This window comes from Sapajus apella, unplaced genomic scaffold (genome assembly GCF_009761245.1).
Source record: "Sapajus apella isolate SASKATOON/1434 unplaced genomic scaffold, GSC_monkey_1.0 scaffold6, whole genome shotgun sequence".
Classification (NCBI taxonomy): Eukaryota; Metazoa; Chordata; class Mammalia; order Primates; family Cebidae; genus Sapajus; species Sapajus apella.
In genome coordinates this window covers 15,018,788-15,045,015 of record NW_022436946.1, presented here as the reverse complement: position 1 = coordinate 15,045,015, position 26,228 = coordinate 15,018,788, and the positions used below count along the sequence as shown (strand labels likewise).

The 26,228-nt window shown below is 33.3% G+C and overlaps 1 protein-coding gene across 2 annotated transcripts in view; it reads right to left on the bottom strand.

The window, feature by feature from the left end:
* Positions 1–26,228, bottom strand: part of HBS1L (HBS1 like translational GTPase) — an 85,693-nt gene that overhangs the window by 47,734 nt on the left and 11,731 nt on the right. Inside the window, exons 3-5 of one of the 2 annotated variants that reach the window (XM_032274721.1) lie at positions 25,706–25,831; positions 22,638–22,832; positions 18,906–21,055 (exon numbers count right to left, since the gene is read on the bottom strand). In XM_032274721.1, the coding sequence (XP_032130612.1) occupies positions 19,599–21,055; positions 22,638–22,832; positions 25,706–25,831 (1,778 nt within the window). In that variant the 3' untranslated portion in view covers positions 18,906–19,598. Of the gene's footprint in view, positions 1–18,905; positions 21,056–22,637; positions 22,833–25,705; positions 25,832–26,228 lie in introns of those variants that run through there. The other variant, XM_032274720.1, reaches the window with a different exon arrangement.

The window sequence follows — 26,228 nt, the reverse complement described above, 5'->3', positions numbered from 1 at the left end:
ATACAATTTTAACCTCCAATGGAAAACCAGAAGACTAGACTGTTCTTCCTTTAATAATGAACACTTGGATACTATCCTTTTAACATTCTGTGGATGTCGATTTTGGGAGGTGAGAAAGGTATATTTAGGTTCTAAAACATACATCACAACATAATGCCATCAACTTTAGGTCACACATGATAATCTCAAATTGCTAAAAATAATAGCTACAAACCAAAATATAATTTGCATATCAAGACTTTATTGCATATTCTTGTGTAGCATATACTGTTTTCTGTCTGTACTGTAAAATATATAGTGCCTCACCTCTTCAAATAACCTAAGAGCTCCACAAGTTTACTTTTTGATATATTTTACAACACCCAGTCCAGTGCCTGGTACATACTAGGCACTCAAATATTTAATAAAATTCTTTATCTTATGTATGAAAAAAAGGAACATACTCTCTAACCCAATGATTCTCAGTTTGGGAGGAACAGGTAGATCAAAACAACAGGGATATCCTTGCTCCTCCCCCTTTTAAAGAGCACTGTCACTAGGAGACACTGATACTGACATGTGTTCTCTCATGTGTCCTGGAACAGAAAAAAAAAGAGATTTAGAACTATTTATCTGATATAAAACTAATTTTATAGATAAAGAAGTCAGGTTCAAGTATATTAATTTACCCGTTTAACATTATTTACAATTATAACCACCTATCTAGTGTTGACTGGTTTCAGGTTCCTAACCAAAAAGATGTTTGAAGACCTGCCTCAAATCAGAAAACCAAATGATCTTTTAGGGTTTATGTCCTTATAATTCTAATCGCTCCCCCATACAAATAGATCATTATTTCTAAATGACATCAAACGCAAGATGTTTGAACACTTTAATTCTATCATTGACATAAAAGAGGGTACTAGTAAATAAAAACTGTTGCCTAGGGATAATGTTCTTAAATGCAATCCAAGCCATCAAGTTGGGTTTCTTTCTTCACATAAAATCCTCAACTGAATGTGAGAAATATTACAAGGGACAATTTTTAAAAGTAAACTTGTGGCATTAAATAATTTCAATTTTAATTGGTATCTATAAAGATGTGAAAACACTAATGTAGAACACTAGTTTTTGTTTTAAATTAAAAATGCCTTTATAACTTTTAATCAATATTTTGAAAGTATTCTGAATCAAACTGAGATCTAAAAATTTACTCCACATTTAAAAATATATACATAAAGAAAAGGAGGAAAATACAGGATACAGAAATGTATGTACCATATAACCTTAACAAAAAGAATAGAAATGTAGTTCTGTTCAGTTTTTCTATTAAAAAAAACTGAAAGAAAATAAGGCAAAACATAAATTATGCTCTCGCTGGGTGAGAAAATCATGAGTGACTTTTCCCTTTTATTATATTAATATATTACTTTGATATTGTGAAAAGGTGATTTGAAAGATTTCAAAATGGGGAATTTTTAAATATGTATACGGTTTAGAAACAGTCAAAACAATTTCACAACAGACTTTTAACGTGAGACCAATTCACAATTTAAAGTCATTCCAATCAAAATGCCTTAGTGAAAAAAAAACATTTAAACTTATTTTTAAAAAAAGGGGGAGGGAGTGTTTCCAGGTAAGTACACTTTTTTGCCATCAATTGATATTTTTCCTACAAATGTTTCAATATGCCAGAACATACAGATATACATATACACACAAAAAAATTAAGATTTTCAAAATTTCAAAGAAATCAAGTGTTAAATTTCCAATTAAAAAAACACTACTTAAAATATGAAATCATTTCACTGAATCTGACTAAACATTTAAATTCTAGTTAGCAGATGTACATTCACAAAGTACACCATCTGGGCTATGGAGAATAAACCACTTCCTTCAATAGCACTGCTGCATTGACTGTTATTTATTTGTTATGAATTGTTTTCTTGCTTTAAAGCAGCTTTATAGCATAACTTGCCTCATCAAATCCATTATAAAGCATCCATCTCCTATCACACTAGAAGAAAAAAACCTAAAAGATTCACTGAGATCAGATTTCAGTTTTATGTAAATATCACTGAACCACCAGTCTTTTAAAACAAAGACATTTAAATGAACAAATTAACCTATATATTAGATTGGATTATATACCTTGAGGAATATAAAAAATTTATAATCTATATATATAAAAAATTTATAATCTATATAAAAAAACTATAATCTAATACATGCAATAAATTTAAATTATATTATTACCATTCTATAGTACTAAGAATTCTTGTTACTAATAATTTTCCTTTAAAAGGGAGAATTATTTAAATTTTATTTGTAAATAGTATTACTGCGACTCAAAATTTTGATGGACTAGTAATAGGATAGCCTACAAAACAAAGCCTTTTTACTTTACAGAATGTAACAATATACATCCTTAAAAAAAAAAAGAAAAGAAAAAACTCACACTAAACAAATACACTGGTGTTTTTTTACCATTCTGCCCTAGGCCTTTTCTTTCATTTATCCCAAACTCTCTCTGAGAGATCTAATTTATATACCCATCCCTGGAACTATCTGCCCTTGAGTCTCTCCCTAATAAATCACATTAATTCTTCTGTCCTAAGCTTAGGCATATTATTTACAAGCAAAGCTAAGAATGTATATTTGAGAAACACCTCCTCAACAATGCAGAATAATCTAAATTGAATGAGTACCAACCATGAACCAAGAAATGCTATAATGACTTAATATATGCTGTAACAGGTGATTTAGCATTGCAATCATCAGAAAAAAGAAGAGTTATAACTACTTTTGCAAATGAGGAAACTGTGGCATAGTGTTAAGTAATTTGCTAAAGGCCACACAGCTAGTAGCTGGTTCAGCTGAAATCTAAATCCAAGCAGTCTAACACAAGTACCAGTGCTCTTCTAAATTACTGTGGAAACTAGCAGTGAGAATAAACTCTGGTCATAAAATCAGAAAAATAGTGATCATTGGATATAAGAAAAAGTTCAGGAGAAATAAAAGTTTAATAGTATGCATGAGCTGAAATAAAGAAAAAAGGCTTATGAGGACCTTACTGAAAACTTCAAGGGTTCTAGAGTCAGAGATGACAAATGAAAATTAAACTGTATTAATCAAAATTAAAAAGCATCAAAATTTATTAATATTGTGTATATTTAGGTGCTACACACTGTTTTTAGTGACAATGAAATACACATACATAGGCCTTCAGAGATTCAGTGTAATCCTTATTTTAACCTAGTCTTCAACGTCTTTTAATAAATTTTACCTTTCAGACTTTCAGGAACATAACCTTAATTAGAGACAGCGAGAGGTTACTCCACTTGAGTAATCCTAAAAAACAATTTAAGTTTTAAAAAAGATATACAACAAGGTCATTGTATATCTCCAGATATAATACATTATTTTGAAATACCATTTTGAATTCTTAGGTGTGAGCAAGATGGCTTAAGAAGACTTGGTAATGGCACCAATATCCAGAAATAATTACATAGTAACAAATGTAATCAATTTTAAAGCAATTAGTAAAGGAAAAGAAAATTGATATTGTTTAGGACTACTATTCTAGCATGGCAGTGTATTATGGGGGAAAAAAGGACAATGAAAAATATAGTATGCCTTTTATTTACAAAAGTATAATCAAAAGTCCCTCTATGTATGTGTCTACTTTTAGAAATGACTATGTGAAAGAATATACATCAGATTGTTAAAATGGCTAAGTGGAGAAAGGGGCAACAGGTAAAAGAGCCTACATAAAAACATCATGAATGATTTAAAAAAAAAACCCTCCAAAAAAAAATCAGTGGAAGCAACCTGAGCATCTCAATTCATTAGACTTTAACATAATAATCCCCTTTTCAACAGCATTTGTTCCTTAAGTGGTAATAAAAGAACACTACTTCTTCGAACTAAGTTCAATGATCATTTCCTGGGCATTTTTCATGAGCAAGACATTATGGTTAACTGCATCACATGGGTTACTTTACTTCTCAGAAACTTGTAAGGCAAACATTATTTTCTCATGGATAAATGGTATTTTTGGCAATGCCAGCCTATAATGGCATGGTCAATGCACTATGGACACAATTTTCAGAGACACAAGGTAACTGCCAGTAACAACAGGCCCAAGAAAAACTGCATAATTTATCTTTTATCCACTTGTCAATGAATGAAACTTCCATACAAATACAAAATCCTTAGTGGAGTGCAATTATCCTTTATAAAATAACACTATCAATGCTATTTATGAGTAATAATTAATTAAGTTTAAGAATTAGTATAATCTTTCTGAAGGGTATATTAAAAGTACTTTATGTACAATATGTACTAGAAGTCTTAAAAATGTCCATACCTTTTTATCCAGCAATTCCACTCTAAAATCATATCTTTTAAATAAGAATAAATGGAAAGACTTAAGTTCTTATAATAACCAGACAGCCAGACAATGGAATACTATGAAATCTAAATTTATCGATGTTAATAAAGAGTCTATTTGTGGTTGTCAGAGACTAGGGGCAGGGAAAAATGAAGAGCTGTTTAATATTGCACATGATTAAGTAAAATGGGTTTTTTAAGAAAGCAGATGATCACTTTTTTAAAAAAGGACTAGTATACCCTAACATGTAGAAACACACACAAAGTATAATAATGAAGACTTCAGCATTAGAAACATATTGCTCTGAATGCTGGTTCCACCATTTACTGGTTTTGTGGCCTTGAGGAAGATATTTACACATTATGGAGCTTCAGATCCTCCAACTATAAACCTAGGATAAAAATAATTCCTATTCTATATGATTGTGAATATCAAATGATAGCAGACACAAAGAATTTAGTACATTTGGTGTAAAGTACTCATTAATATCGCCAACATTTACTGCTTAAATGCATCAAAATGCTAAATAGTTCTAGATTCCAACAGGATTAGGTCTGTACTTCCTCTTAAACTGGTTCTCAATAAACAATATTATTTACTTAAGCTTGTACTTAACAATGGCACCAAGCTACAAATATTAAAAAACTAAATTATACAGCATTTTAAATCAAACAATTATTGCTTTACAACCCAAAGGCCACAAAGTGATTCGAAATTTAAACAGACAAGCAAATGACTTGATTTCTTAGGACTGCTAATTTGCACGATTTAGAAACTGATAACAATTCTCTACACATGAATGACAAGTCTCTTGGTTAATACTAGCAGAAAAAAAACTAAAAATATGTTTAAATGCCCCACTAATGATAAAGCTGGTTTCCTCAACAATGGATTCAATTTTATCCCTAAGATACTTATCACCTAACAAGATTAAACTGTTACAGAATAAAAGTTAGTTGCAAGAAAGTAATATGTAACAATGAAAAGGGCACTGGAGATTCAAAGAACTCTGTTCAAATTACAATTGGCCTCTCAACACCCATGTAAAATAAGGCAATTTATTTATCTTATATGAGCCTCAGTTTCTTCCACCTACCTCAAAGGTTCTTATAATGACCAAATAAAACATATACAAAGCCTGATGCATAGCTGATATTCAATGTTAATTCACCTTCCTATCTTCTCCTGAGAGGTAGCCCCCAGAACAGAAAGCTTTACAGATAACCAAGAAAAAGAAGCAAATAACACGTTTGGAGTGAAAGCAGTTAGCCATATATAGGCGCTTCTATTAAATCAGAGACCTAGCCCCCTGAGGGGCTACCATGAAACTCAAGGGGAAAGTTTGTACCTTAGTTTGATGTCCCCTATGCCCAGCACGTTTTTCTAATTTAAAAAAAGGGGCATGCAAAAAAGCTGGCTAAGCTGAATTTTATTTGTCCTCTCCCTCCATTCTATTCTTTGGCTAAAGTACTTAGCAACGCCTAGCACATAAAAAGCACTCAAAAATTACTTTTTATTAAAAGGATGTAAGGCCAGGCGCGGTGGCTCACGCCTATAATCCCAGCACTTTGGGAGGCCGAGGCGGGTGGATCACGAGGTCAAGAGATCGAGACCGTCCTGGTCAAAATACAAAATTAGCTGGGCATGGTGGTGCATGCCTGTAGTCCCAGCTACTCGGGAGGCTGAGGCAGGAGAATTGCTTGAACCCAGGAGGTGGAGGTTGTGGTGATCCGAGATCGCGCCATTGCACTCCAGCCTGGGTAACAAGATCGAAACTCCGTCTCAAAAAAAAAAAGGATGTATAATTGCCTTAGAATAAAACAAGAAAGTATATACAAATATACATAATGTGATTAAAATTTGTAAGATTTTAAAAAAAGCAAGGTAATCAGTATTAAAAGAAAACTATATTTAACATTCATGTAATTCATAGATAGTCCCAGCTGTTAATGAAGATACACTGTTTGAGAGTCTAAAGCAAATAATTTTTACATTAAGCAATTAGTGTTTCAGTTTTTCCAGTGTAGGTGTATATACAAAGAGAATCTTAAAGCATAGCTGAGAACATTCTGAACTACTTTTTTCACTGAAATAAACCACTTCCTTTCAAAAGCTCACATAATTTTAAGCAGAAAGCCAATTAATTCTGAAGTTACCTGTATAAATATAAAATTCTCCTGTCTAAATAAAAATACTCAGTGATGAAATTAGAGAAAAAATATTTTCAATGAAAAATGTATTTAAAAGGGGAAACCAAAAGAGATGCAGTTAAATGTGACTATGTTAACAATCTACTAAAAAGGATTAAAAATGAAAGATGCATTTTAAGTGCATTATTGAAAAGTTCATATAGATTTTATACTATTCATAATATCTCATATTAATAATCTTTGTAACATAAACTTTTCAAATTAATCATAGGATTTATTTCCAGGATAAGGATAAAATCTCATAATACATTTGACCTAAGCAGGAATAAAAAAGAGTTTGTATCTCCTCATAAAAATCAAATGTTACTGTTTCCTATTTACTGATGAGATATAGTGATAATGTCTAAGAGAAAGACAAATACTGCAAAATAAACAAGCAGAAAAAAAATGATCTGATGGAAACCTTACAGCTCTATCTTTTTTTTTTTAAATTCTTGAATCTTTGATAGGGAATAACCTGCCATTAAGAACCAAAAATATGATAATCATCACCTGAGTAGAGTTATAACATTAAATAGATATTCATATACAGATATATTATGTAAAGTTTAATAGATTATTAACACTTTGAAAATGGCAAACAATGCTAGAAAAAAATAACTATATCCTCATTATATAAAATTAGGCTTTACTTTCTAAAAAAAAGCTTTACTTGAAGGGAAAACTAGGCAAAATTCAAAAGAAAAGGAAATGACATATAATAGATTTCTACCCAGTATAGGCAAACCACTATTACTTAAAGCACACCTTGTCAAAAATAGTAGCTCAATTATAAAATACATTTATTTATTTCTTCAAGCTATGTAATACTTTTAAACAATCAATTCTCTTAATAATCTGATTAGTATAAACATTTATTAGCTACTTTATTTGTGAGGCAATGGAAACACCAATTTTGAAAACTGTAAGCAATGTCAAATTTAAATTACACATGATACTTTTTCCAGATTTTTAGAACAAACATTTGCTCATTTTTTTAACATTAACTATTTTTTTAATGAAACAAAATTAATCCAATGGTAGAAAAGACCTCAATAGGAATCATAAGAGTGAAATCTCACTTCATATAATATCTATTCTGTTGAAAACTATCTTCCAGTTGACTAATTATAAAATTTTCATCCATAAATAATATTTCGCTGACAAGAGTTTCCTTTAAAACAACAATGATGTACGAATTTTAATTTCTGAATTTTCCAGAGAAGGGTCTGTGTTACTCAGTTTTATATTCTTGGGACCATTTTTTTTCTCTTGGTAGATTTAAGGTGGCAAGGAAAATAACATCAGAAAACTAAGACTATTCCATGATTTTGTTCCCCAAATATATGCTCTTTTAGCAGTTCATTCATGGGAATGTATAACACAATTACCTGATAACATTCTAAGGTTATATGTATTTGTTATTAGCAAAATGAACTAAAATGTACAAATTATGTTAACATTTAATATATTATTTTAGAAGTTCTCATTTTTAACCAGAAAAGGCTAATTTTTATGTAAATACTAGGAAGTTCATATTTCAAAAATATGAATATATTAAAATACCGAAATTTCTCTGAATGAGGGGAAAAAAGAATTCTTCTTCCAGAATGTTTAGTGATGTCAAGTTGATATAATACTGGAAGGATTATATGTAAGCTCCTAAATCTTTAGAACAGGGTCTGCTATATCACATACCAAGAAAGAAATTATCGCAAGCCTCTCAGATCAGTCTAGTTTCACAGTTGAAAAGGGGTTATCTAATCTAACAAGTGCCCTTGGAAAAATACATCCAGTTATAGAGCCAAAGCAAAGATGTTTCTATCCCATTCTTCTTCCAAAAAACACCCATCTCACTTTCCCAAAAGAGAAACAGCAAGAAAAACAGAACAGTATACTTTTTAAAAAGTAGGAAATAGTCATAACACCAAAGCACAAACTATCTAGAACATCTTACTGAACAGAAATGTGGATCGAACTGAGAGCACATGAGAAACATAGACTCCAGATTCTGCTCAGAAGGCAGAGTTCTCCAGAGTTGAAAGCGCACCTCTGAAAGACCCAACTAAACAGTGATCAAGAAAACAGCAACATCTGGAGATTTGTGAAGGCTGAGGAAGAATCTCAAAACCCATCCACACCAAGGACAAGGAAATCATAAAAACCTTCAAAAGAGAATTTCACTTAGCCTTTCACTGCTTCTATTTTGCCTCAAAGAGAAAAAATTGGCAGTGTTAAGAAAATTGTGCTGCAACATGACCTAAGGATAGGGTAGATAGCAAGTTTAAGAGCTTAAGGTGATCCCAGCTCAGTCACCACATCCCTCGCATTACTCTTCATAAAATGCTGTCGAAAAAGAAATCTGTCCCTTTTCAAGTATAAGAAATGTTCAAAGAGGGTATGACCTAGAAACTATAAGTAGATACTCTAAGAATAAACACGGAGGAAAACAAAAGGCAGAAGAATATATATAAACAGTTGAATGAAAAAAGAAAAAACAGGCTTGTTAAAGTTTTATGGTATCAAATACAGCAAAGAAAATACAGTCTCTGAATCAAGAGCTTAAAAGAAAGACATAGAGAATAAAATAAAGATGATAGAAACAAATAGGAGGAAAAATTGAAAAGTAAGCCAGCAGGGCTCAGAAGAAAAACAGAGGGGGAGTGGGAAACTCCTACAGAAATAAAAGCCACACTGGAGGCGGCAGAATCGAGATAGTTAGCAACATACCATAATAGAAAACAGTAGAGCAACAGCTACAAAGCCCTCCAGAAAAGAAAGAGTAATGCTAAACTATTATTTTCCATTTGTCATGCAAATATAGGCCACAAAATCACTTTTTAAAATAACTAATAAGCTGTTTAAAACTATTTAATAAATTCTTTAGAAAAATAATTGTTTAAAAGCTAATAAATTCAGTTAACAGAAGTTTAAATATACTATCAAAGTTGTAAAGGTGAATACTTTCCCTAAGAATTTAAAATATTAACAAAATCAATGAGAAATAGAAAAAGGGTGAATTATAAATGTTCACATCTACTTTTTTAAGAGTGAGATCAATATACATTGTTTAAAGTTGACAATTTAAAAAGTTAAAGTATGTTATTACATGAAAAAAAAAACTATAAAATTTCCAAGTTATCAAAGAATAGACAAAGATCAAAACAACCACAAATCATACCAAAATATGTAAATATAAAAGATCGCAACTTTTAAAAAAATGACAGATGTTATTATCTGGTCTATTAATCCCATAAATGAGAAAAACCCATCTATTAAAACAAAGAATCTCTATCAAACCCAAGTATATACAAGTACAGGATATACAACTAAACCAAAGTAACTCAAAACATTGAAAGCAAAAGAGTGAACAAATAAAATTTAGAGAAAGCAGCAATCATGATATTAATGTTAAAAACTAAATTTAAAGCAAAAAGCAAAACATTCGTGAAAAGGGAACTTTAATGAAAAATTCAAATCCATAGAAAGATCATGTATCTTTATATATCAAATTTTACAAAGTAAACTCCGCAGGCAATATGAAATAAAAATGCAAGAGTGATATTAACTTATCACTCTCAGCCTATAGCCAATCAAAAAAAAACTAAAAACAATATAAAAATAATGAACAGGCTGGGTGCAGTGGCTCACACCTGTAACCCTAGCACTTTAGGAGGGCAAGGCAGGTGGATCACTGGAGCCTAGGAGTTTGAGATCAGCCTGGGTAACATGGCAAGATCCCATCTCTACTCAAAATACAAAAATTAGCCAGGTGTGACGGTGGGTGCCTGTAATCCCAGCTATTCAGGAGTTTGAGGCTTGAGAAATGCTTGAACCCAGGTGGCAGAGGTTACAGTGAGCCAAAAGTATGCCACTGCACTCCAGTCTGGGCCAAAGAGCCCCCAAATAAAAAAAAAAAAAAAAAGAATAACAGAAAATTATTGTATTTTGTATTCTGCAACCAGAACAGTATTGTTGATAAATGCCTATGAAACTACATAGAACTACATTGGGCCACAAAGACAAACTCAATAAACAGAGTACAGACCAGATACTCTAATAAACAGTATAATAAACCCAGTTAAGACAACAAAAATAACAAAACTCCCCAACAACCAAAATTTTAAAACTCTCTTGGACTCTTCACTTAAAAAGGAAATGAAAATTAAAATTGTGGATTATCCAGAAAATAACAGTAACTCTAAAAGGATCAGCCACAGGAAAGGTAGTATTCATAGGAAAAACAATGACTACAGAGATATTTAAATAAGAGTGGGAACAACGCCTATCAACTTTAAAATATTAGGAAGGAACAAGCAAAGGATGAGGCTAGATTCCAAACTAGCAATTTAAACAGAGATCCGAAACACACATGACAAAATGTTAGCCTCTGTTAAAACCAAATGCTAGTTCCATGAGTGTTTGTTACATTATTTTCTGCATTGTTGTTTGAAATCCCGTAAATAAAAACTACCTTTTTTTTTGAGACAGTCTCACTCCGTCACCCAGGCTGGAGTGCATTAGTGCAATCTTGGCTCACTGCAAACTGTCCCCAGGCTCAAGCCATCCTCCTACCTCCGCCTCCCAAGTAGCTGGGATCACAGATGCATGCCACCACACCAGCTAATATTTTTGTATTTTTAGTAGAGATGAGGTTTCACCATGTTGCCCAGGCTGGTCTTGAAATCCTGAGCTCAAGCGATCCACCTGCCTCGGCTTCCTAAGTGCTGGGAATACAGACATGAGCCACCAAACCAGGCCATAAAAACTTTTAAGATGAATTAAAAATTAATATAAGTTAAATATTCTACTCAGAAGGGTAGGAAATAAAAAGCAAAAACATAAAGAAAACAGCCTAAGTCATACATGAACTTACAAAGTAATGAATTAAAACAGGAGAACTAATTACAGATCTAGGAACCAAAATTTAGGGAAGAAAAAACAAAATAAATTGCAAGGTAATCCAAAATGAAAAAAAAAAAAAATGCCGGGTAGAGAGAAAGGGGAGACTAGAGGAGAGAAAACAATACTAAAAATGAGAATGGAGAATTAACCACAGACATAGAAAAACTTAAAAGAGTAAGACAATGTTTGGTACAACGAACAACAAACACATTTGTCACCCCGGATGAAATGGATGTTTTTCTAAGAAAATTAAAACTTTCAAAATTGACCTGAGAATCTTCAAAAAGATAAATCCTATCATAAAACACATCATGTCACTGCTACTAAATTATCCGAAGATAAATAAAATCATTCTAAATTTTCTGTAAAACCATCACAAGAAAAACCAATATCCAAAGAGCATACATATACACACGATAGCAAGTAATTTTATGAATAGGTGAAATCATCTTAAATAAAATATTAGTAAATAAAATCCATCACATTAAAATAATAATCCACCATGACACCATGACGAACTGGAGATGGCTCTACATCATAAGACTAGAACAGTATTAGAAAATCTACTAAGATAATAATAATGTCTAATGTTATCCAAAGCCCTTGGCATCTAGAGACAGTACATACATATATATATTTTGCCTCCAAAAATCTCTTGCTGGCATTAAATACAAAAATAAAAATTATAGCTGAATTTTTTTTCTTTTTTTAGTAAGTAGGTAAGCTCATATGGGAAAAAGAAGCATGTGAGATAACTCAGGAAAACTACAAAAAGGAGTGAAAAAAACAAGACAGCCTACCAAGTATTAGAACAGATACTAAAAAGCTGTAGTAATTTTAAAAAGTACTATAATAAATCCATCTTTTCATAAACAGAAAAGATGTTAGAGAAATGAGATTCCTGTTAGTCCTTAATTATCAACTGAATCAAAGATACAAATGTAAAATAATGAATCTGACAAAGCTATTAGAAAAAACAATTAATACTTTAATTTTTGTAGTAGAGCATAACTTTCTAAAACCCATAAGAAAAAGGTCTAATAAATCTGAATATATAAAAGTTCAAAATCTATCTTCTAAAAAATGACTTAAGAAATGACAAACTAGAAATCAGAACGTGTTTTCCATGCGTATAATTTTGATGACTAATTTCCTTAGTATATAAATACGAATATATGTTTGTGTGCATATGAATCCATACACACACACACACACACACACTCTCTCTCTCTCTCTCTCTCTCTCTCTCTCTCTCTCTCTCTCTCAGAAGTCATGAGAGATAAACCAGCAGAAAAATGCGCAGATTAAGAGCAGACAGGGAGAAAAATATAGCTTCATATATAAGAAAGAAAATAAATGAAAAAATATTTTCCAATTATCAGGTTGGTATAACACCAAAAGCAGTAATATCCCTATCCATAAGAATTTGGGCAGAAATGTTCATAAACTAGTGGGAAGGAAATTAATATCTATTAAGGGTAATTAGACAGTATCTATCCAAAACTTTCAGGTATATAAACTCAATTTCTAGAAACGTAGGATGTTCATTTATCATTAGCAATAACAACTGGAACACTTAAAATGTTCATCATTATGGTACAATCATATTAGAGAATTCTAGGTAGCTGTTAGGAAAGAATGAGATTGATCTGTATATGACAGTAAAGAAAGATCTGCAAAATGCTTTATTAAGTGATGCATATATAGGTGTTACGATATAGTCTCCATTTGTATAAACATGTATATGTACATTCACATATGTATAACTCACTAGTGAAACCTTTGGAAGAATAAAGTGTATTTACAGCGGCTTCCTCTAAGGAACAAGATTGTGGGAACATATTAGGAGAAAGACTCAAATTTTACTTAAAATCCTTGCCTATGCTTATGTGCCAGACATATTCTGGGTTGGGAACATAGCAGTGAATACACAAAATTCCTCTATTTGTAAAACTTACATGGAAGAGGAAGTGGACGGAGAGCAGAGAGGAAACATAACAAAAACAAGTGTATATACAACAAACACAGTGTCAGAGGATACAAGTGCCGTGAAGAATAAAGCAGAGTTACAACAGGTCTATGTATGTGTGGGGGAGGAATTATGACTCCACATGGGGTGGAAATAAAGGGAGAACAGTGAAGTATGGGTGCATATGAAAGTTCCCCTACCCCATGATTGAGAGTAGTGATACTGAAACTACAATCCAAAGAGCGATTAGCCAGGGGGGAAGGAAGAGAGAAAAAAAGGCAGGCATTCCAGAAGCAGAGGAAACTCAGGCAGGTGTCCTTGGAAGGTTTGGATAAGGAGGTACAAAACAGAAATGAGCTCAAAAAGGGGCTTAGAAAATAAAAGGACTTAGGGAGAAAATTAGATATTTAGTTTAGAAAACTTATTCTGGCCGAAATATAGAAAGAATATTTTAAGGAGAGTAAACTGAAAAGTCAAGAAACAAGTTAGATATTTAGGTAATTCTGCTAAAAGCTAAAGGCCTTTAAGAGGAAAAATGACAGTAAATAAAATAATAAAAATAAAAGTAACAATAAAGAGGAAAATAATAGAGGAAAAGTAACAATAAATAGTAGTGGGCCAAAAAAGGTATAGTTGATTCTCACTATTCACAGGTTCCATATTTGTGAATCCACCTACTTACTGCAATTTACTTGTAATCCCAAAATCACTACTCACATTTGCACTCACTTGTGGACATGTGCAGAGCAGCAAAAAATTTGAGTCATCCAACATGCAAGTTCCCAGGTGAGGTGAGGCAAGGCGACAGTCAGCTTTCTTGTTACCGCTCTCACACTGTAAACAAATGTCCTTTTCATGGTCTACTTAGTGTCACATTTTTTCCAGTTTTGTACCTTTTGTTGGTAATTTTGTACATTTTATTGGTAATTTTTAAAATGGCCCGCAAGTGTAGTACTTAACATTCTAGCCACAAGAAGGCTAGGATGTGCCTAACAAATAAAAGATGTTAGATAAGGCATGAATCACAGTGCTGTTGCCTATGAGTTCAGCGTAAATGAGTCCGTGCTATACATGTATATTAAATAAGGTGTCTTCAAATAGAGACACATATAAAACAACGTTACATATTCACTGATTGATGAAAATGTTATGAGAAGCTCACAGGTACCTACCCCTGTACTTCTTGTAGGAGCAATGGTTCAGTACTCACTGATTCAGTGTTTGTACTTACTATAAAACTAACTACTGCAAATAACAAGAGTCGACTATATATGTATGCATATTATGTGCACACACACATATATTTACTTATTTATAAGGTGGGAATAACAGGAATGGTAATTAATTATGAGTAGTAGGTAAAGAGAGACGAACCAAGGATACTAGGTTCCTGATTTTCGTTAACTAGATGGTGGTAGTAGTAACAAAGACGGGAAACAGAAGAGAAGGTGGAACCTTGAATAAGGAAGACAAAGATGTCAGCTTTGAAAGGTGTAATACACCACACTGTAATAAAGATAATCATGTGTTCAAGTGTGCATATCTCCCCACCCATTTGACAGTAAGAATCTTACTTTGTTCATCTTAGGTTATATCTTGCATCTAAAACACTTTCCTTCACCCATCTAATATAAATCTGGCACATCAATGTCAGAAATAAATATGTATTTTAACATTCCTTTTTTTTTTTTTTTTTTTTTGAGATGGGGTCTCACCACATTGCCCAGGCTGAACTTGAACTCCTGGGCTCAAGTGGCAATCCTCCTGCCTCAGCCTCCCAAACAGCTTGGACTCTAGGTGCATGCCACCACACGCAGCTTATCATTTCTTTTGCCTTCTACGGTCATCTTTGCAATTACATTACCAATATTTACCACAACCTATACTTAAATAGTGTTTCTATGTGAGTACTAAAAAGTAAAAAGAATATATAAAATTTTACCCCATGGAAAGCAGGAATTCTAAATGCCAAATACATTAAAAGAAAATTTTCACAACCAGGTAGTTTGTTTTTTTAATTTGTTTATAGAAATAAAACAGTACTTTCAGCGTAAATTATTAAAAGACCATTCAGAAATATCAAGTTTATATAGAAAATCCTAATGGATAGATTGCATGTTTTTACACTTGATTTAGGAAAAGTTCAGAATTTTAATTTATTTCAATGTAGCTTTTACAAAATGTATATATACACTCAAAATGTAACACATTATTTTTACAATCTAAAAACTAAAATTGTATAACTGCATAAGCTGAGTTTTATGTCATTGTAAGTATATAAGTAAAGGAAAATTAGTATAGAAATTCATATTAATCCCTCCCTGTCCACTCAACATTATCTATATACATTCTACTGTTTATATATAATAGAAAACAATTCCTAAACTACTATAAAACTGACTTTATTACCAAATATATACTTGAATGAACACAAAAGAGAAAACATGATGATATACAGTTCTTTCTCAATATACAGTGTATACTTGTTTATTTGCAATGGTCCACATACAGAATTGGGGTTAATTAAAAAAGGTAAATAATCATATTTACTTATTATTTTTCTCTTTAACTGTATTTATTTTCAGTGGTTCATTTTACTTACAAAAAATGAGCACCTTATTAGTTTTATCCCTGGTATGACGATTAGTTACATGACTCTCCCCACTGAGTACTAAAACCTAATTATAAAATACTGACTATAGTTATTATTACATATGAGAAGTAAAATGGCAAAGGATGAGTTTAAGAAAGACAGATGCAAAGCTGAAAGGAGAAAAAGAAGTTAAAATGCCAGTTTAGTAACTAAGAAAGGGGTAAAAGGCAAAACAAAAAGGAAAAGTTTTAAGAAGTACTCTGTACAGAAATGAAACCGTGGTTCTGGGCAATTTATTGTATATCATTTAGAATATAGTATTATTTCTATTCCTAAAATAAATTAATGCCCTTGATCATAATGCAAATAAAAACAGCTTTGCATTTTAAAATTTATAAGTGAATTGAAAAATAAACTAAAACACCTAGCATACCTGAGCTACTAAGACAGCAGTCAATCAATAAACAGCAGCTGGTACAGAATATACACTTAGTGCCAACGATCATCACAAGGAACATATTCATGAACAAGCAGCCACTTGGCTTTTTCCCAAGGACCAATGGCCAAGAGTGTTAGATGGAAGGGTCTGCACAGTTCCACCTTCACAATCTCAGAGACTGTGACGTTCCCTTAGTCTACAGGGCAAGTACTTGTCTGACAGGCCAGCAGCCAAGCCACAGAAAATAGGAAGCCTGGAAACCTATTTAAGACATTGTTGTCTTCTCTTACTACCCTATAATATAGAATATTTTCCTGCACCAAAAGAATCTCATATGTGGTAATTACAACCCTAATCAGCCAACAAGTGCAGACCTAGTTGACCCTGCAAGGTCTACTACATGGCTTTAAAAGTACTGCACTTCCAGTTGAAAATTACTTTGTTATAAAAGAAGGTAACACAACAGTGCTGCTATTCAATTACAGTATACATTAAATAAGTATTTGTGGATTCATGTGCAATATGCACCACTTGTGTAGCACTTAATCCATCAGGAATATCATCAGTTACAAACTAACTCTTTGAATTCAATTAATTCACTCCTAAATTATACACAGCCTATACACACATCTAGTTCAGTCATACACTAATTCAAAGTTACTAAAATGTTTGATCAAGGTTCAAGACTAGAAAAACAATCTCAACCATTGGGATAATTCAAATTTTAAAATCAATCACAAAATATAGCTTGTGATTTAAACGATCTCCTAAGCATTAGTATTATGGTGCACTGAAATATTCAATTAAAAAAAAAAACCTGGACCAGGCGTGGTGGCTCATGCCTGTAATCTCAGCACTTTGGGAGGCAGATCACCTGAGGTCAGGAGTTTGAGACCAGTCTGACCAACATGGAGAAACTCCATCTCTACTAAAAATACAAAATTAGCTGGGCGTGGTGGCACATATGCCTGTAACCTCAGCTACTTTGGAGGCTGAGGCAGGAGAATCACTTGAACCCAGGTGGCAGAGGTTGCAATGAGCCGAGATTGCACCATTGCACTCCAGCCCAGGCAACAAGAGCAAAACTCCATCCAAAAAAAAAAAAAAAAAAAGGGACATAATGCCATCTTAACTTTTCCCTCAAAATACCGAACATAAAAACAACACACAGAGATTAAAATTTTGGAATGTCATTCTGAAAATAAACAGAAACAAAATAATACAAAAAAATCATCAAATGCACAGTGAAGTAGCTGCCAGAGGAAAAAAAAAGTATTATTTGGCCAGGAGTGGTAGCTCACGCCTGTAATCCCAGCACTTTAGGAGGCCACAGCGGGCAGATCACCTGAGGTCAGGAGTTCGAGACCAGCATGGCCAACATGGCGAAGCCTCATCTCTACTAAAAGTACAGAAATTAGCCAGGTGTGGTGGGGTGCGCCTATAATCCCAGCTACTTGGGGGGCTGAGACAGAAGAATTGCTTGAACCCCAGAGGTGGAGGTTGTGCTGAGATTGTACCACTGTACTCCAGCCTGGGGAACACAGTGAGACTCCGTCTCAAAAAATAATAGCAATAAAATAATATTTTAGATACTACTGTAGTATATTTTTGCAAAGAATACTACTAATATCTGCATCATTTTGTGCAAAAAGCCATACTTCCTAAGTAGCATTTTTCCTTGGTATTCCTGATTTCTAGAAATTATTCTTTCAAGTTGGTCAGATGTTATTCTTAGCATTGGTAACTGCATTCTACTGATTTCTCCCTTTAAGGCAATGGTTCTCAGACAGAAATACACATCATTTGGGGGGATAATTTTGAAAATACACATTCCCAAGTGCCATTCCTCAGAGACTGCTTAAGCATGTATGGAGTAAAGCTACAGTATCTGTTTTCTGAAATAATTCCTCCAGTGATTCTGATTGCTGGTTGAGAACCACTGCTTTAAGGAATGAATTACATACTTACTCTACTGATTTAAAAAGCTCTTATTGATCCTCCATTGCTGAAACTTTGTCACTGTGGGACACACAGCTGTCAGAAGCAAAAAGGAAATCTCCACATTCCATTACATATTGTAAAGAACAAGTTAAGCCAGGTGCAGTGGCTTACCCCTGTAATTTTAGCACTTTAGGAGGCTGAGGCGGTGGATAAGGAGGTCAAGAGCTCGAGACCATCCTGGCTAACATGGTGAAACCCCATCTCTACTAAAAATACAAAAATTAGCTGGGTATGGTGGTGTGTGTAGTCCAAGCTACATAAGAGGCTGAGGCAGGAGAACCGCTTGAACCTGGGAGGCAGAGGTTGCAGTGAAACAAGATCACACTACTGCACTCCAGCCTGGTGACAGAGTGAAACTCCGTCTCAAAAAAAAAAGAACAAGTTAAAGAGATCTGGTAAAATTCTCCATTCAAAGAACATGCAACCATACTTGAAAACACTTTTTATATATTTATTTATTTTAAAGTGTATATTCAGGACAAATGGTTTTAAGAATGTATAAAAATAATTCACATATTAATCCAACTTCTCTATTTACATGGTCCCGTAAAAGATTTTCATTTCATTATCATCAAAAATGTATTTCAACAATCTCCACAGTGCTCTCAAAAGTCAGGAATTTTAAGACTTCCTAATAGAAAAATTTTAGTATTTATCTACAGAAAAATAAGAATTATATCCTATTTTAAAATATAATGTCTCTGCTATGCTGTGCCACATCAGAATAATCTTCACACTAAACTATAATAATCCCAAGTGCTGGCATTTCCGTTTAAGAACAAAGTACAAAAATATTTCATAGAAAAAAAATATTTCATCATAAAAAACATAGAAAGTTGAATGCTTCAAACAGAAATATCTGAGGTCTGATTTCACAACATCAAGTTTCTATATCCACTTTGTAAACATATACTCAGTATAGGTTACCAACTTAAATAAAGCCAGTTATCAATAAAGGAAGACGTAATTAAAAAAAAAATTCAGTGCAAAAATATGTATCAACTAATCAACTGACCTATAACAATTTTCATAAAAATCACAATTTGAATCCCATAATATAAAGTGATCCTCTGAAGACTTTAATTAAAAATAAAAAGCTCTACAACAGCAATCGAGTTTTCCTTGTGTTACTATTCTCTAGTAAATGCTTTTTTTTGATTAGCTTTTACAATGTCATCAGGTGATGCTGATTTGAAGTCAAATGGTGTTATCGCTACAAGAGGACTTATTTCTTTGTCCTTTACATCTTGAACTTGTCTACTATAAAGAAAAGTCTTATAGAGGTTAAGGGTGCGTCGCTTGCAGCTTTTCAGTGGGTAACGAAGACACAGTGTTGTGGCAAAAGCTGAAGGTCTAGCAGCAAGGGCCTTGGTCCAAGAGAGAGAAAAAGGTGGTTTCCTAGTCAGAGAGCCTTTATTGTTTTTCCTATTATCCTTAGCAAAATTGGAATTCTTCCCTAGCTTTGAACTTAGAACTTTAGATCGTGATGATGGAGCAACCGATTGGTCTACTATAGGCTTTGGAACAACATCTGGGTTTTTTATAAGGACACTAAGATCAATATTTGAATCTATTCCAGGAGACCCAACTTCAGATAAACTGACCTCAAAGGACTCCTTCTTAATCTGAGAGTTGTCTACATCAATTGTTTCTGCAATCAATTCAGAAAGTGACAAATTCTCAAGGTCTCTCGTGGGAGAAGCTTTATGAAATGCCAATGATGACAGAGATCCTGTTAATTCTGATATTCCAGGTGATGACTGACAGAGATTTGCTAATTGTGACAAGGGAAAGGATCCCAAACTTAGATCTGTGAAACTGGCAGATGACTGGTTACAAAGATCAGATAAATTAAAGCACTGGTTTATATTGTTTTCTTTGTGTTCTTGAAACAGTTCAGTTAGGGATGGACTTTCACACTGAGAAACTTGCAAATTGTCATTTTTAAAAATGTAATTCTTGGCTTCAGTTTTTTTACTTCCAACTTCAGTTTTTTTACTAGCATTTAAATTATCAACAGTCATATTTTCCAATGAGCTAGTTAAGTACAAAGGATTATTTGAACTTCCTAAACTATCCTGTACTGGAATGTTTTGAAAATCAGATAGTGAATTATTTTGAATATATAAAGAATTATTCGGTGTTGTGCTCTTTATCATTATGGACTTTAAGTCTGGTACTTCTTTGAATGCAGAATCATCTTTGGAAACACATTCAGATGCATGAGGTCTCAACAAATCAGCATCTAGTTTCTTTGAAAGTAGGCTTTCCAGGCTATCTGTAGATGATAATCTGACTGATGGCTGACTTTCACAGGAATCTCTTGATATACCATGAATTAGGTCAGCTAGTGAAGGTTCTTTTGTTAACTTACATGATTCTAGTTTCTTTTCACTTTTAAGTCTGCCAAGTTGCTTTTTTCTATGGAGCAAACAGTGACTTGGAACTGAAGAATTAAGAGATAATCCATATTTTCCTACTGAGCTAGAAAAATCAAAGGGTTTGCTACTATAATCCAAATGATTTGCTGACTGAGGATAAGAACCTTGACCATTATCAGCTGAAACTTCAGAAGAAAATAAGACTCCTTACCTTACAAGAGCCATTAATTTTCAGATGAATAGGTTGATATACGAAGAAGACAGTCACAGCAACCAAAAGGAAACATGAAACGAGGCATTTAATTACTAAATGCTTCTTTTGATTATGACATGAATAAAGTGATACTTGATCATTATTTAACATTAAGTGAATACTCCAAAACACAATAAGGGAATATTACCTTCCTTTAGCAATTTAAAGTAACCTTTATATTCTGTTCACTGACATATACAATGTAAGTATCAAGTCAATCAATGTTCTAATTTTCATGAATTTGAATTTAAAAATGTGAGGTTTTAACCATAATTAAATTATAGTCAGGATTGTCTCAAATTCAAAAACTTCTTTAAAAAAAAAAAACAAAAAACAAAAAAAAACAGGAAGAACTAGGTTCATTTTCTTCTGTATTTTGTATTAGAAACAAACAAGCAAAATTACCCCAGATAATTTCTACCACAATCTTGTATACACCATCAATACAAGATGACATATTCCAGACTCATTCCCATCACAGCCAGTTAAAAGGGCCCATCTGTGTGCCCACCGTCCCCCCAAAACACACTCTTATTTCATGGTAACAAGGCTGTATGCAGCTTTGTTGTAGCAAAAATTTAGCCCAGAGTTTACAATCAACACTGACATAGTTAACAAATCATCATACTCATACTGAGAGATAGCATGCCAATTAATATAGTGGTAGACCTCAGTTCCCCTCTTATGTCCACTGAATTCCAAATTTAACCCCAAATTTTACAAATTTAAAATTAAATATCTGGCTATAAAATGCAAACCAGTGTCATATATCTAATGATATTTAAATAAAATAAAATTATACATAGTAAAAGGATAAAGGGATTTTTCTTTAACATAATTGATTGGCTGTTAATTTCCTTTTTCTATCACATTAGAGTTAAAAAAAAAAAAACAATTAAAAAGTTCTGTAAGCTACTAACAAAAAGAAAAAGATGTCTTATCTAATTTTATTTCCACTACGTAGTTAGTTATAAAATCAAGTAGCGAGGCTGGGTGTAGTGGCTCACGCCTGTAATCCAAACACTTCGGGAGGCCAAGATGGGCAGATCACTTGAGGCCAGGAGTTCGAGGACAGCCTGGCCAACATGGTGAAACCCCGTCTCTACTAAAAATACAAAGAAAAAAACATTAGCCAGGCATGGTGGCATGCACCTGTAATCCTAGCTACTTGGGAGGCTGAGGGGAAGGCAATCACTTGAACCCGAGAGGTGGAGGTTGCTGTGAGCAAGATCACACCACTGCACTCCGGCCTGGGTGACAGAGTGAGACTGTCTCAAAAAAACAAAACAAAACAAAATTCAAGTAGTGAAATAACCAAAAAAAACAGGCTATAACAGAAGATGGGAAACACAGTACTCATCCTAAAAATTCACAAACAAGAAGATCAACTGATAATCAAAAGTTAACAGTAATATGCAAGATTTTCGTAATAGCTCAAGCAAATTAAATTTTTTCTTAAAAGCTCAAGCACATGAAAGCCTCTCTTTAGGCATTAACCATGTAAAACAATTGAAAGAGAACCAATAAAGGCATACCTTTTGCTATCTTTCCTGTAGATACAGTTCCCTCATTCTTGTCCTCCAAATTCTGCACACTATCTTGTTCCAGAACCCCTGACAAAGCCTTCTGCACATCAAACTTGTTCTTCAGAACTGCTTCAATTAATATGTCATCTGGCACAGCATCTCCAAGTACCTCTCTCATGTGATCAAGGCATGAATAAAGACGAGCTAGAAAAGACAACAATGATCAAAAGCTACACTGAATGGTGCCATGAAAGAACTTTTAATCTTCAAAACTGATTTTAAAATGTACAGCTGTACTAGAATATTCAACTCTCCTTTCTCTTTGGCAAAAATTATTTCTATTGATCATATTTTTATCTATAATCTACCCATCTTCCCTTATCAGAGGAATTTCATTAATTTAAAAATCACTATAATAAAATGTCTCCTGAGATGTTTGAAAACAGTGTGTATTGCAAAGTATACACTAATACCTATTTTCAGTCAACAATAATGATGGTATCTGCATTGATCATTTTTTGCATGTACACAAAGGGAGGGGTGACTGTGGAACTATTTCTAATTTGTTAGTGAACCCAATTACTCACGAAGTATATTTCTCAAGCTGCTACCTTAAGTTTCCTTTTTGGCTAACTTCAGTTCTTCCTAGTCAACTAAAATAATCCTTAACGACTCTTTTAGAAACAGCAAGATAACGTAATATAAACATGCCATAAAAATAAGAAAGTCCAATAGATTAAGAGGAGAATAGGCATTCTTTTTTTTTTTTTTTTTTAAAGTCAGGGTCTCACTCTGTTGCCCAGGCTGGGGCGCAGTGGCGTGGTCTCAGTTCACTGCAACCTCCGTCTCCCAGTTCAAGTAATTCTCCCACCCTAGCCTCCTAAGTAACTAGGATTACAGGCACCTGCCACCAGACCTGGCTAATTTTTGTATTTTTAGTAGAGATGGGTTTTACCAAGTTGGTCAGGCTGGTCTCAAACTTCTGACCTCAGGTGATCCACCTGCCTCGGCCTCCCAAAGTGCTGGGATTACAGGTGTGAGCCACCACGCCCGGCCAGCATTCATTTATAAAATAAAAAAAAATTAAGTCTGGAATTATCTAAGCTGTTTAGGAATTTTAATTTTCTGATGATGACATAATTATAAAAAGTATTTATTAGTAATACTTATTAATAATGTAAAATCCATAAAAGCAGAGAGGCTTTGTATCCCTAGAACCTAAAACAGTACCAGGTAACTAGGGGCCGAGGAATAAAAATGAATGATATATTCCTTTATATTTGTATAGCACTTGACAATTTTCACAATGCTTTTATGTATATTTCTTTTGTCATCCTCATAATAACTCTATGAGGTAGATATATCAGGCAAATTCTAACTTAATAAAGATAAGATTGAAAATCATGACGCTATGAAGTTAGCAATAATCAAAATAGAACTGAGGTTTTCAAACTCCCTAGTCCATAAAACCATTTCATAGAATGCAATTTATATTTAATTGTATACGTTTATATGTTGAACAAGCAATCTACTGGCAATACCCTTTCTTTAAAAAAAAAGTATTTAACACTTTTTCCATTGGCCCATTTAATTATTAAAATTAAATTCCTGAAATATTTGGGCAATTCTGCTTTGCTTCAGTGTAAAATTAACTTTAAAAGGCTAATAAGCTATACTGGGAAAATAATATTTATTTGATAAATACATCAATTATGGAAACTGTAACAAAATACTTAGCATAGCTAGCATCAGGGCCTCTTCTAATTGTAGAAGCTATTTTCTATACACACCCAAAGAGGCAGTATAGTGAGGGGGTTAAAAGCACAGGTTATAAGGCCAGGCATACTGGCTCACACCTGTAATCCCAGCACTTTAAGAGGCCAAGGCAAGTGGATTACCTGAGTCAGGAGTTCAAAACTAGCCTGGAGAACATGGTGAAACCCCATCTCTACTAAAAATACAAGAATTAGCCAGTCAAAGATCAATTCCCAGATTCATAAATTTCTTCTGTTTTAAAAATATTATAAACTTTCAATGTAAAAACAATCACAGTGGCTCACGCCTGTAATCCCAGCCCTTTAGGAGGCGGAGGTGGGTGAATCACTTGAGGTCAGGAGTCCAAGGCCAGGCTGGTCAACACGGTGAAACCCCGTCACTACTAAAAATACAAAAATTACCCAGCTGTGGTGGCAGGGGCCCATAATCCCAGCTACTCTGGGGGAGGGAAGGAGGGTGAGGCAGGAAAATCCCTTGAAACTGGGAGGCAAAGGTTGCAGTGAGCTGAGATTGCGCCACTGCACTCCAGCCTAGGTGACAAAGTGAAACTTTTGTCTCAAAAAAGAAAAAAAAAATTGTAGAACGAAAACACACTCCGGAGAAAGATCAAATCAACTCAGCCATGTTATGAACAAATGGCATTATTGTTAAACCTGGTCATTTTAGTTCTGCTATCAAATCTATGGCTTGAGTGATGTTTGAAGCCATATCATGTTTGAAACTTATTCATAAAAGAAGAAAGCCAAAATATAAATATCTTCGTTAAAATGTTTAAGAGTTGAAAATATGCAAACCCAAAACAAGTGTCATTACTAAGTTCTATCTTGAAACTTAATTCACATAGATGTAAATCCTGAGGACACTTATACAGTGTACTTTAGGCTTCAACTGTTTTCTTCAAACCTTTTGAACTTAACATCTTTCTAAGTAAAAGAATTTATGTATTCTAATCATAAGCCCCACATACAGCTTTACTAAACAATTAAATCATCTCAAAAAGTTCTTTTTAGCAAATCACTGGAGTTTCTCTCCCTCGAAAAAAATTTTTAAATGGGATAGTTCAATTAAAAGTTCAGTTACTAAACAACAGCCATACAATTTTCCAATCATAGTTAAATACATTCCTCACAAAACATACTTAATAAAACATAAATTTTCCTTGAATATGAAAGACATGTTGACAACATTACTGTTCCCAGTTACTGTTATAAACAATCACAATAAAACTGATACATTCTAGTGTATTTGGTTATTAATCATTTTTCAGGTAAGAAACACAGATACACTACTTTTTGCTATACCTTGATCAAATCCACTGAGCTGATGGTTGGAAACAGAATTGGAAGATTCTTTCAGATCTTCATAATCATATTCTTCTACAGGCTCAAAGGAAGGTTTGTCACGCCGTGAATAAATAAACTGAGCAGCTAGAATATAAAATGATCAAAGAATGCTATGGTATAGCCATTTCCTATTAACTTTTTTTTTTTTACAAAAGCTAAAGTTAAAAAAAAATTCTGATTAATCACCTATAGTTACTCACATTTCATAAGAAATGAAAACAAAAACAATATCATACCAAAACATATACCCAAAATCCTACTCAAATGTGCTTACCACTTATTAATCTCTTATAATCTTCTTCCTTCTTTCCCCCAGTCTCTGAAACCATTCCACCCAGCCTACTTTCTTCATGGTTTCCAAAATCCACCTTTCCTAATATTTCTTCTTTGTATACTATTCTGTGTCCCCTGAAATGTTCTCTTCTTTGAGACAAATATTTCAAACCAAATATCAAACTTCTAATTTGCATAATGAAGAAAA